At 41.3% G+C, this 13823-nt stretch overlaps 1 protein-coding gene across 1 annotated transcript; it reads right to left on the bottom strand.

Moving 5' to 3' along the window:
* Positions 1-1335: 1335 nt before the first annotated feature.
* On the bottom strand, positions 1336-7266 carry LOC311041365 (uncharacterized protein). The gene is made up of 9 exons (XM_084086277.1): positions 7206-7266; positions 6262-6594; positions 5966-6136; positions 4509-4595; positions 4208-4242; positions 3586-3676; positions 3126-3169; positions 2220-2326; positions 1336-2096 (listed from the first exon to the last, which is right to left on the bottom strand). The coding sequence occupies exons 1-8, from the start codon at positions 7237-7239 to the stop codon at positions 2222-2224; spliced, it is 900 nt and encodes a 299-aa protein (XP_083942403.1). The 5' UTR covers positions 7240-7266; the 3' UTR covers positions 1336-2096; positions 2220-2221.
* Positions 7267-13823: the final 6557 nt, after the last annotated feature.

Below are 13823 nucleotides of genomic sequence, written 5' to 3'. Positions count from 1 at the left end.
AGCCTTGACGACCACGCAGTCTTATGCAAAGGTTAAAATGTGTTTACCTTGTTTATTGTAAATTTCTCTGGATTAAGAGCATCTGCTAAATGCCTAAATTGTTGCAAATGCAAACCATACAGTATGGTACGGCACAGGCTTATGAAACAGCTTTTTTTCACTTTATAGGAGAAAACTGAAGACAAAAGATAACAAAAAGAGAAGTATGACTAAGTTACAGAAGTGGTAGATTTTATCACCAACTTCATGTCATGGGTGGACTGGAAACAAAAGTCAGCCTGGTATATTAATTACTGCGCACACATGGGCCATCGCTTACGCAGCGCTCGAGTTCAGAGTCAACACAAAGCAAGCTGAAGCACTGAGGTTGTGTTCCAGAACATGCGTGCAACCCCTGTTACTGAAAACTAGAATAGAGAAACGTGTCACACAACTTGTCACATAAGATATTTTAAATTTCAGAAAACATTAAAGTGCAACTGAATAGGCTGGTAGCTACTTCCCCTTTGTTTTCCTATGAAGGCAAAGGCCTACTGCTGCTGTGCGTAGAAGGAAACAGATGCATTTCAGATACATCCTGTGGGTACGAAGTGTGGTTTAGAATTTAGGACATCATCATGTTTGACACCATGATCAGTGTTGTGTAAATAATATAATATGAATAAGATATATTCATGTTATGTATTTTAAGACATATTTAAAATGTTGAAAAAATAAAACAACCATCCTATAATTTGGTGGCCCATCTGCAGTGACTGAGGACCCCCTAGGGGTCATGGAATGCCTGTTAAATATCCATAATTCAGCATAATCTATGTTTACTATGTTTTAAATGCATTTATGGAATTTATATTGCCATTTGCGGCGTGATGCCTGATTCAATAAAAGTTATTTGATCTAAATATATTACATTTCTTCACTGGAAAGTCGCATTCAAATCAAATATATAAGTTCTTCACATGCTAAAGGCCTAAAGGCCTAACTTGCATAGTCATGTGTGTGGCTACTGAATCAACCAGATGGCAAATAGATGATTCAAGCTAAGTAGCAGAATATGTTTATTTTGTAAGTGATATAAAGACATTCTTTAGACTACCTCTCAGCAATGGTAACGTGTCCCACATTTTATTTGTTGGGATCTGGTCACCATACTTGGGATTAGATACCATACTGTTGTGAAAGAGATTAAGTTAAATCCAAAAGCAGTGACAGTGAAGACAAACCTGCTAATGTAAATCTATGGGAGAACACACAAAAAATTGTCTGTCAAAAGAAAACAGTTTATTAATCAAACTTTTTCAAATAAAATATGACTACATCATCGGCTCTAGCCAATAAAAGATCGGAGCTCGATGGAGCTTAACTTTTTACACCAACAAAGACGAAATTTACCGGAACTGATCCCCTGTACAATACCCACAAAAAAGATAACGTGAAAAAACAGTAATTATAACATGATAACGTGAATTGTTTCTTTGGGATGTACATGACACGGAAATTGCAGGAATAATAACGCGATTCACAACGCTAAGTAATGGACCACAGACATTACCCAGATTGGCTGCAAACAGGGTAAGTGCAATAGCATTATCTTAGTATTAGCTTATTATATATATATATATATATATATATATATATATTATATAAATAAGTCCTGGCAGACCCAGTCATCTTTCCAATTTCAGTTGCATAATATTACATTCATATCACATTTACATGCCGATTTAAGCTCTGACATTTAAGGGAATTTTAGCCTGGTATTACCAGATTTCTACAGTGACTTTAAAACATTTTTTGACAAAAAGATAATCAGGTTTTTCTCCAGTGAAAAAAAAGACCCAGCGAGAAGACTCAACTTTGTTTAGTCACAAACAATTACTAAAGAAAATGCTCGAAAATCACCGGGCCAACGGTGCCAGAGATTAGCTGCTAACACACGGACAGGAGGGTAAAACATACTCTCTCGCCATGCCTTTGGGCCTGGCGGAGACAATGAAAAGAAACAGAGAACAGGAGCACATGTGGGAACAAACAGCTAAACCAGCCACCCCAGGTGAAACTCCTCCCACTAATGACCTCCACTCTGCTGCCACTTCCTGAGAGGGGAGGAGAGCACAACCAATAGGATGCATCACTATGAGCAGGGGGAGGGGCATCACACAACCAACACATCAATCAATCAATAATGCAGTGATTATAAGTGATTAAAATAATCATACTCTCATGGGTGATGTGGTTCTGTAGATGGTGTTATGACTCCATAGACTTGATTCTGATCCATAGTGGCCGGTTGGAGGCTCTCATAGATGGAGTCATGGCCTGTGATCTGACAGATATAGGGGAGGGGAAGAGAAAGTTTCATTGGTCAAGTACATTTGCAAACATCCACAATTTGTCCTCTGCATTTAACCCATCCTAACTGTCAGCAGTGAGAAGCCAGTGTCTAGGGAACAGTTCCCAGAGAGTGAGATTTGACTAAGAAGAAACATCAAGCATAAAAAACAATTCAGACAGAACTACATCAAAACTAGTGAAAACAACACAACAACTGACCAGCCTTATAGTTTTGAAATATTTATTAGTTTTAGTTATATTAAGTTTTTCAGTTTGATGGTTGATTTCAGTTTAGTTTTAGTTTAGTACATATTAGTCATTTTATAAAGGAATTGACTAGTTTTAGTTTAGGCTTATGATCCAAGCACCACCGAAGAAGAGTACACCCAGAAAGCACGTGATCACAACAACAAAAAAGCTAGGCACCGTTCATGTTAAAGGATTTATAAAAGTGTTTTTCAAAAAACAAGCCACATTCAAACGGCCATAGCTCTGAAATAGAGGATCGCGTCCGGACAATCTGTTTTCCCTATTCTTCCGGAACCCAGTGCGTGTAATGAGCCGATCTCCATGAGGAAGGAGGTCACGGAGAATATTCCATGATTTCAAAAGTACAGTAAAATCGCCGTTTTCGCTGGCAAGGGGACGGTAGACAATGTTTTAACTCTGGCAGTCAATGAGTCAATATATTTTTCTCATTTTAGTTTTAGTAAATTGTTTTAGTAACTATTATAACCCTGCAACACACAAGTTACACCAGAACAAAGACCAATGATAATACTCATACTCACCTCTCTATTATCACCAGTGGGGTTCCTGGCACTAAGGATGATCACTGGAAAATATATGAAACACGTGTTCATCAAACTGATAATACAGTAAGTGTCATTTTGTTTCTGTGTGATTCAACCGGGAATCCCTGTAGCTTTTGGGCTAATCTACTACATTTCTGCATGCGCGTGCTTGCGTGAGTGTGTGCGTGTGCGTGCGCGTGCGTGTGTGTGTGTGTGTGTGTGTGTGTGTGTGTGCGCGCGCGTGCGCGCGCGTGCGTGCGTGCGTGCGTGCGTGCGTGCGTGCGTGTGTGCGCGCGCGCGTGTGTGTGCTTATGTGCGTGCGTGTGTGTGTGTGTGTGTGTGTGTGTGTGTGTGTGTGTGTGTGTGTGTAGAGAGAGAGAGAGAGAGAGAGAGAGAGAGAGAGAGAGAGAGAGAGAGAGAGAGAGAGAGAGAGAGAGAGAGAGAGAGAGAGTTTCACCTTGTTGTGTTTGTGTTATGACACCATAGACTTGATTCTGATCCATAGTGGCTGGTTGGAGGCTCTGATAGATGGAGTCTGGACCTGTAGTCTGACAGATATAGGGGAGGAGAAGGAGAACGTTTCATTGGTCAATAGCATTTGCACACACCCATAATCTGGAGTGAGGATGCAAGCACAGAGGCTCACCAGGAGACCAGAGGACAGTCTGATGAGAGACTGAGATACTGAAGTTTGACACAATGAACCACACTGACTAACAAACTATAGCCTGTGTGTAAATGTGCTTCTTATAATTGGTTTCCAGGCATTGTCTTCAGGTGTGGTCTTTCCTCCTGAATATTATTTGTCCCAGTTACATTCATAGCAGTAATTCTTAAGTGTAACGAGGACATCCATCAGAAACAGACTGGGTTAGGACCAGTCAGAGTTTGATTTCACCTTCATTTAATCAGGATCACCTTGAGATTTACCATGTCAACCATTTTCAAAAGGCGTTTGTCTGTCCTTCTCCCGTCCTAAAACTAAAAGTACCTGAAGGACATAACGTGAGTCCTGGCATCATTCTGTTATTTATGCAAAGAACAATGAAGAATTATTAGAAAACTGTCATAATACTCACCTCTCCATCATCTTCAGTGGCACTGAGGATGACCACTGGAAAGTATATACAAAACATGCTTAATTCTCTCTCTGTACAATCTCACAGTGTGTTCCTATGCGTTATGAGTGTGTAAATCTACATTTTTTGCTGTTTTGGAATATTTTGACTGCGTGTGTGTGTGTGTGTGTGTGTGTGTGTGTGTGTGTGTGTGTGTGTGTGTGTGTGTGTGTGTGTGTGTGTGTGTGTGTGTGTGTGCTGGTTTGTGCGTGTGTGCGTGTGTGCGTGTGTGCGCGTGTGTGCGTGCGTGTGTTTGTCTCACCTTGTGGTTTTCTGATCCTCTTTATGTAGAACATCAGCGCTGCCACCATTGTCACTACCAGTGCAACAATTAAACCTACAAGCAAACCTAGAAGTGAACATAGTTGAGTTAAAGCAAAAGTTGAATATAATTTGACTATGAAAGAAGTTACAATCTTTGAATGCTCAAACGATTGAGTAACAATGCTACTGCATCTTGTCCTCGCTTTGGCCACCAACGTGCATGTGTAAAAAGAGGAAATGACCTACCTTTCAGAGGCTGATCTTTCTAGTGAAAAAATGACAACTAAAGTAATCTAAAAAGTCAACCATAGAAAAAGATTGTTGTACAGGATCTCCTCACTGCTCAGTAGGAATACATTGAGGACTATTAGCAGGAGCACTCACCAGATGTCACTATGACTATGCATGCACCTCATGGTACCATAGCACCACAAAGGCCTTAAAACTAAGGCTCCAGACACCCCAAAACAAACTGGTCAGGCTACTACTTGGCCTCACACCTAGAACTCATCTAACCCCTACTCATTTTGCTATGGTGGGATGGCTCAGGGTAGAGGACAGAGTACAGACTTCCACAAACACCAGAGGGAGCTCCACAAATCACGTTCAACACAGATTTGCCCAAACAGGGGGTTAAATTGATTGTACTGCTATGCCACCAAAATGTGTAATGCCGTACCAACAGTCATAAAAAAGTGTGAATTCTTACTCTCCTTCAAAACCGCTCTAAAAGAGCACTTACAGGTGGCTGCGATTCGGAACTGGCCCCTGTAAAAAATTCAAGCCTATCACCAGAAATGTCCCCCCCCCCACCCCCCCACCCCCACAAGAACAGTTGACTGTACATGTTTACTGTACATATTTCTATTTTTGATTACAACTATATGATGCATTGTATGTATGTATGTATGTATGTATGTATGTATGTATGTATGTATGTATGTATGTATGTATGTATGTATGTATGTATGTATGTATGTATGTATGTATGTATGTATGATGTATAGTATTGTATTTGTCTGTCACTAAATGTTTATATGAATTGAATACATAGGACCCCAATGGAAACAAGCCATCGTGCTTCTTGGGTCCCAATCCTTTTAGCATTGTATTTGTATTAAACTGCACTATCTGTGCTTTTTTGCAAACTGTTAATAAAGTTGTCTGTACACTCTGTGCAAATTATGCTTTTCATTATATTACTTTCATTATTTGTGAGATGTTACCACGATGCAACAAGTAAAAATCCATCCATTCACGCACGCACGCACGCACGCACACACACACACACACACACACAGCTAGCCTCCTGCAGAGCAATGCTGTGAAAACACTACAGACCTAAATAGACTGTGTACACAATACCTTCTTATGTACATTGTATCTATTGTGAATTCTATACACATATTGAAGCATGCACTGCACACACAATATTTGAGTAAAAAGACTACATACCAGCCCCTGAAAATGAGGAGGAAGAGGGTTCATGAAGCATGGTTGTTGAGGATAGAATGTAGATCATTGTAGAAACATCAGGATGTTGAGGAGTAGACGCAGTAATGGTCATCTTAACTGTTGTAACGGAAGTGGTCTTCTTAAAAGTTGTAACAGGAGTGGTCTTCTTAACTGTTGTAGGAAGCATGTTGAATGAATTTGATCAAGTCATGTATTTATGATTAAACATTTCTATTATGTTTTTTGACACAATAATCCTAGAGTTAATCATTGAAGCACAGTAGTTATAGACTTACCATCTTCAACATTAAGATGCACGTCTATGTAGTCATTCGTCAGGTAGTCTCTCTCCATTGCACATTTGTATAATCCAGAGTCATACTTTTTCAGTTTAGTAATGGATACCTGTAAGTATTTTCCTGAGTTTGTAATACTAAATCTATCGTTTATTTTAGTTTTTCCAAATTCTGCCGTGGCAATGATGTCAGTGTTCCTGCATGGATCTTTACAGAAGTATTTTGTATGACTCTCAGTGGGTGTCCAGACATTCCAGTCTGAGCAGGTGAAAGACACTTCACCCCCAACATGACCAGTTATGCTGAGAGGTGTTGTCTCCATAATACTCCACACTACAGTACAAGAGATAAGCAAGGAAACAGATCAGTATGACACACAACAAAGTGATTCACAACTTGATTTGAGGAGTGTATTTTTTCAGAAGGATTCTAAATGCTGGATGCTCTACACCATTGGTTCTCAAAGTGGGGTCCTCCTGGGACCCCCAGGGGTCCTTGGGGGGGTACCAGGGGTTCCCCAGCAAAATGTGTTAATACAGCGTCACAATAATTTCAACCACTTTAGTCTTAAACCATATTTTATACTTTGGCTATTCAATAGCAGATATACAAGCTCATAGCGCGGCACCAAGTGCCGCGCTACTAGCTTGTAGATCTGCTATTTTTGAAAAATCGTGAAAATGTTTTGCAAATCTTTTAATATGTATGTTCTAGAATCTTTGCTTCTAGGGTTCCCTGGAACAAAATATTTTTAGACGTGGGTCCGTGGCCAAATACACATCATTTTGGGGGTCCTTGACATGAAAACATTTGAGAACCACTGCTCTACACAACACAACAGACAAATGATGAGGCAGAGACATTGAGAGCATCATACAGACACTCAGAGACAGAGACAACCACACAGGCAGAGAGACACGTGAAAATAAGCTGAGGTCACTCACCAGAAAGCAAATAGTAAATGTAGACATTTCTCATGATGACAACGAGCTGCTGATGACTTGTCTCGTTCTGGCCGGAGACGCTATTGGATTTCCTCATGCCTAGAATAAAGGTCTAGATGTCTTTACATCATTAAACTCCACCCTCTTCCTCTGATCTTTACTGCAACTATGCAAAAAGTGCACGTTCACACATACACTCATTTGTGGTTAGCTTCACTCATGTCTCTGTTGTATCATAACTCTAAGATTCACAGACTCTTTATACTCAGACTTTAGGGAGATTGTGAAACCTTAGAAAGTTCAGTTTCACTTTCATTTGAATAGAGAGGCCTACTATTATATATGTTTTTTTTGTTTATATACAAATAATGGTCCTCAGTGACTGATAGTAGTGTATGTATATTTAGATCTGTTAATTACTGGATCCTTTGTTCCTAACTTCAGAAAACATTAAAGTGATACTAAATAGGCTGGTAGCCTGTCTGAGTTTGTGGTGCAAAATGGAGCTCTCTATTAGAAAAGCCACAACAACCGGTTATGGTTTTGAAGAGTGACTCAGTTGGAAATTACGTTTCCTCTTTCTGTTCAGATGGAACGACTTTATCAAACATATCACTGATGTGTAATTGAACTAGCCTTGTATCTAAAACTTTGCTATATGTTGTAGTTTAGTTTTAGACTTTACTGTAATTAAAAGCTGATGTTGACAACCACATGAAGACAATATTTGTTAACACTTTCTATGAAGCGTTGTGACCCTAGGGTCATATTTGTAGCTCCTTGTGTGTTGTCTTCCCTGTGCATGTCTCTCCCCTCATTGGTGCGTGTGCGTGTGCGTGCGTGTGTGTGATTGAGTAGTGACTGGCTTGAGTAGTGACTGGCTGGTGTGACTGGTGACTGAGTGGTGTCTGAATGTGAGTGATTGGCTAATACGGCTACTAGATGGACCCTGCTGGTGATTGGCTCCTGTGAACAGGCTGTGGGTTATAAAGCTGGCTGTTTCCAGTACCACATAATTCTTCCTTCTGACCAGCCTCCAACCACACCAGTTCTGTGTCGCAGTGTTTGTCAGCATTTTATATTTGGGTTAACATGGCTTAGTGTAGGTGGGTGTCTTTTTCTGTTACTCGTTTGTTCATGTTCTTTTTTCTTTTTGTTGTGTTATAATTAGGTAAGATCTTGTGTTTTCTTTATACGGTAAGCATAGGATTTTCGGTAACACTTTCTATGAAGGTCGCCTCTATAATGCTTTATAAACTCATCTTTAATGCATTATAATGCCCTTATAAGGCCACTTTACTTAAAGGTCACTACGTCGTGCTATAGGGTATTATAGTAGGCTACGATACTGAAGTGCTAATGACCATTAAATGAAGTTGTCATTTTACGTAAAGGCCAGAAAGTCATGCAATACAGTGTGTGTGAGAGTGTGTGTGTGTGTGTGTGTGTGTGTGTGTGTGTGAGTGTGAGTGTGAGTGTGAGTGTGAGTGTGTGTGTGTGTGTGTGTGTGTGTTAACCAAAATGCTGCTCGGGATTGGATAGCATAGTCTTATGAAAAATTGTAGAATAACTGTTCCCTCATTCAGAAGGTCATGACAAACCTGAAAATGTAAATCTGTAGAACTTTTCAATAGTCAGTTACCCAAAACCAACCAACAGTGATTAACTGACTCAAAGTCCAGAATTGTTTTTTAAAGGAGAACACACAAAAGTTTGCCAGTCAAAAATAGACTGTTTATTAAATCAAAATATTAACCAAAAATAAAAGCAAATTAAACAAAATCAGTGCAGTATAGCATGGGTGGATGGAATATACCCTCAGTGGAGGTCCAGATATTCCAGTTTGAGCAGGTGAAAGACACATTACCCCCGACATAGTCTCGCGTAGCCAGACAACTATTCCACAATCTCCGAATGCTTTTCTGGAACTACGCCTCCCGAAATCCGAGAGAGGAAGCTGGCACTTCTGTTCACGAAAATATATTTATAAATATCTTTACTTTTTTTTTTTTTTTCATTTCTGCTAAGCAGGAAGCTATTATGCTTAGATGATTATGATTTATATTGGGATAAATTTGCGCGACTGTAAAGACGAAACAGAAGTGGGGAGGAGGCTTCACATCCGGTTTATATTTTAATCATGATAAAAGCTTCCGAGTCCCAGACTGTATGACTGGAAACATTTGAAAATTGAGGGAGGCAACAGTCTGGCCACGCGAGACTACCTCCGACATAACCAGATAAGCTGAGAGGTGTTGTCTCCACAATACTCCACACTTCAGTATGACACACAACTTATTACAAGTAAGACGCGCGAACGCTGGAAGCGAACGCAGTTCTATATTTCAGCCACACTGTAGTAGTGAACTCTGGCGCACTCTAGCGGCTATATTTCAGTCACGGAGTTTTGAGTCACATGGGGGCGCGAGCCAATGAGAGCGTGAGTCACATGGGGGCGCGGCTGCACACATACTGCACACAGACAGACACACAAGCCGAGCCGAGTTACATAGTAGGCTCCACTTGGGCGGAGCGCCACGCCTCCTTCCGCGTTCGCAAACACATCGGGTGCCAGCGTTTTTCCATAACAACTTACGTTGGGTGCCAGCATTCTCCCCATTGACTGCGCTTTACTGTTTAAATCTGTAGACTCCGCGACGAGCAAACGAAAAAAAGCATCCATTCATGTTGAGCGATGACCCTGGCTACAGCCTGGAACCATAACATTTCACTTGCGAGTTACAACGGGGTGGATCGCGCATCGCACATGACCGGTTTTCCCCACAGGAAACAGATTCGGAGATATAGGCGTTTCAAAGTAGGAAATAGACAGGAAGCGGATGGGAACATTTTTTTTTGTTTCCGGTGAGCGATCTATGTGCTACTATGTAAACACACGGTTCAGACCGTGATTGGCACCCGATGTGTTAATTGACAACATGATGTGAGGAGTGTATTTTTGCAGAAGGTTTCTAGATGCTCTACCCAACAGTGGACAGACAAAGGATGAGACAGAGACATTGTCCAGTTCTGGCAGGAGAGGATGTGTGACTTTTTCATACATGGGCATAGGTTCACTAAGTGGTAACCATAGTCAACCAAACCCAACCCAAAGACATCCCACAGCTAACTTCAAAAGTAGACAGAGATTTCATTGTAATTGTAAACTGCAGCAGAACATAAAGTATGAATGTATTGTTTAATTTGAGTCCCTCAAATTATCCTAAAGAGAAATACTAAACATAACCTGTGAAGAAGGTTAGACATGTATGTTGTCCTACGGTCTAAAAGGTGCCACATTAAATAATAAATTACTAGAATTATGCTTTATCTGAGCGAAATAAACATTAGATCCAATACATTTTAACACCACTACTTTTGATGATTTTTTTTATAATGTCAGCAACTTGACAGTGAACTTAATTTTTGCATCGTCCAACGAAGGATAGGCTCTAATTCGCACCATATTTCTAAGATGAGAGAAGGCAATCTTGGTAACATGATTAATGTTTGTATTAAAATTCAATTCAGAATCAATAATAATCCCCAGGTTCTTTACTGTGGTGTTACTTTCTGCAGTCAGGTGACCGAGTCTACTTAATATTGATATTTATGACATATGACATATTGACATCTATGACATTATTAATGTATTTATTTATTTACTGATGCCATATATAGGCTTTTTGCATGACATTTATTTTAGATGACAGTATCCTAGGACTTTTATTTCTGATGAAATAAACACCACAGTCCCTTCTCCATGGTTCAGGTTAAAGGGGGAATTTATAAGTGTTGTGAGATTACTGCCATCTAAAATGGTCTGAAGGGGGTGCTGATAGCTGAGTGGTTAAGGTGTGTACCATACTGTAAGCTCTGATGCCTGACAGCGAGGCCTGGGTTTGGATCCCGGGCCCGGTGGACCTTTGCTGCACGTCACCTTCCCTGTTTCCTGTCTCTATATTGTGGTCGATCAATAAAGGCAAAAAATGGCAATGGCTTTACTGAACAATGGGAATTTTAGTGACCAGAATGTTCCTTCACATCTTTAGGCATCTGCGCCATTGAATAAAAATCATCATCAGGAATCACATTGACTGGTGACACCAGTGAATAACTTTGAGACATTTTAGTATCTTGGTTTGGATGCAAATCAACACAGAAAGTGACTCTGCTTTCTTCAGAGAAGAGTACAGTAGCGTAAGTCAAATCTGTAGGATCCTGGTGGGTGTAATCGTTAACATTGGCATAGATGGAGGTTGGGCGAGCCTTGTTGTTCTTGTTGACGGTCGCATAGACAGGAGACATGGCGAGAGAGGGGGTCTCTGCTGATTGGTCTTCACCTCTCGTTTCTTCATTTGTACGTGTCTAGAAAATAGGAGGGAGAGGGAGTATATCAAGTTTTTTAAGAAGTTGAAAGAAAGACAATAAATAAACAATCCACGTACACCAGAAAAAAGAACAATGCATAATCATAAGAAAACAGTCATAATACTCACCTCTCCATCATCTTCAGTGGGGTTGATGGTACTCAGGATGACCACTGGAAAACATATGCAACACATGTTCATCTGATAGAATGAACTGGTAGTTTTGTTTATGTGTGTGAGTCACAGGGGGAATCCCTGCTCTCCAAGGAAGATATTGGGCTTCTGGGCTACAGGCAGGGCTACTCTGCTACGCGTGTGTGTGTGTGTGTGTGTGTGTGTGTGTGCGTGTGCGTGCGTGCGTGCGTGCGTGCGTGCGTGCGTGTGCCACCTTGTGGTTTTCTGGTTCTCTTTAAGTAGAACATCAGCAGGGCCACCGTTGTCACTGCTACACCACAGCTAAACCGACAAGCCAACCTAGAAATGTGCATAATTGAGTTACATCAGCACCTCTGGTGGACACAATTTCAGACTGCACAACATACTGGCCCTCATTTATCAACGGAGCGTATAAACCGGCGTATATTTTTCCATATATTCGGCCGTACACCAACGTCGAAGTCACATTTATCAACCCATCCTACACAGCTGATCCGAGCTTACACTTGGTCCAAGCGTTGATAAATGTCACGGCTGAAACGAGCGTCATTTAAATAACACGCCCTTAAATATGCTCAAAACGCCCCGATTTTACGACATGAAGACGAACCAGAATACGACCACAGTCGCCCCCCCCCCCCCCCCCGCACACGCCTCTCTCTCTCGCTCTCTCTTGCTCTCTCGCTCTCTCTCTCACACACACACACACACACACACACACACACACACACACACACACACACACACACACACACACACACACACACACACACACGCGCCCGCCCAACTTTGTCTTTCATGTCCGTGTCCGTAGCGTAGCGGTACGTGTGCGGTACGTGTGCGCACGCACGCGCCGGGAGTCCCGACTCCCGGCGCAAAAGCGCTCGTATATTTTTGAAAATAGCAGATCTACAAGCTCACAACGCGTCGCGATGCAACGCTGGCTTGTGAGCTTGTAGATCTGCTATTTTCAATACAGACAGATCTACAATCTTATCTGAATGACTGTTAAAGCAGTTTGTTTAAATTACTTTATAAAATGATATATTTTCACAGCAATTATTTATTAGTGTAGATATACACATTTAGGAGTGGATTATGTGTCCAGATGCTTGTCAGACAGTCAGACAATGGTGCTCCGCAGGTCTAGAATGGAATAAACGGGTGCAGCCAACGTCAACAACTGGTCTCGACCAGACGTGAGATTTCAGCCGGGTGCAGTACGTCCGACAGCGCATTCCTCCGACAGCGCAGCGCTCCGACGTTTCCAATACTAAACCCGAACCAAACCCGCACCCTAACCCTAACCGCACGCGGATGCCACATAGTCGGAGAAAAGGTCTGTCGGATTAACGCATGCCTCCCATTTCAGCCTACGGTAGGATGAAGCCCACGTCAGGATATATTGATAAATGCCGAAAGGTGCGGTGATTACGCCGTACGCTCATTATTCGGGCTGCACCGCGTTGATAAATGAGGGCCAATGTGTACAATGTACATCAGTGATTCTCAACCTGTGGGCCGGGGCCCACTGTCCACAAAAGTATTGCAAGTGGGTCGCCAAGTAATTGGCAAAACACTCCGATACAATTATAATACAGCATTAATATTTAAAAAGGTAAAACAAATAAAAAATAAAAAAATACTTTGATCCAAGATGGAACACAATCGATAAATTGATCATTAAAATAAAGATGCTGTGAAAGCGCATGCGGCCCACCCATCTGACCACTTAACACGGCAGCCGCCATGTTAAGTGCGTAGATTTTCTAATCTGCAGGATCCTGGTGGGTGTAATTGTTGACATTAGCATAGATGCTGGACGTTGGGTCTGCCTTGTTGGTCTCAGAGACATGATGAGAGAAGGGGTCCCTGGGGGTATTGCAAGTGGGCCCTGATTCAAAAAAAGGGTGAGAACCACTGCTGTATACCATGACACCAAACAAAAAAAGGGGGGGGGTCGTCATATTTCCACATCACAGCATTTGGTGAAGACTGTAAATAAATAAATAATATCTCTACAATAAATGATAATAAACTCACTTTTTGGAAGCCAACTACAGCCAATCAGTATGTCATATGAAACATCTAT

Source organism: Gymnoscopelus microlampas (assembly GCF_963454915.1).
Source record: "Gymnoscopelus microlampas genome assembly, contig: SCAFFOLD_164, whole genome shotgun sequence".
NCBI classification, from domain to species: Eukaryota; Metazoa; Chordata; class Actinopteri; order Myctophiformes; family Myctophidae; genus Gymnoscopelus; species Gymnoscopelus microlampas.
Note: the sequence above shows the minus strand (reverse complement) of the source record. Positions and strands in the feature narration are given on the sequence as shown.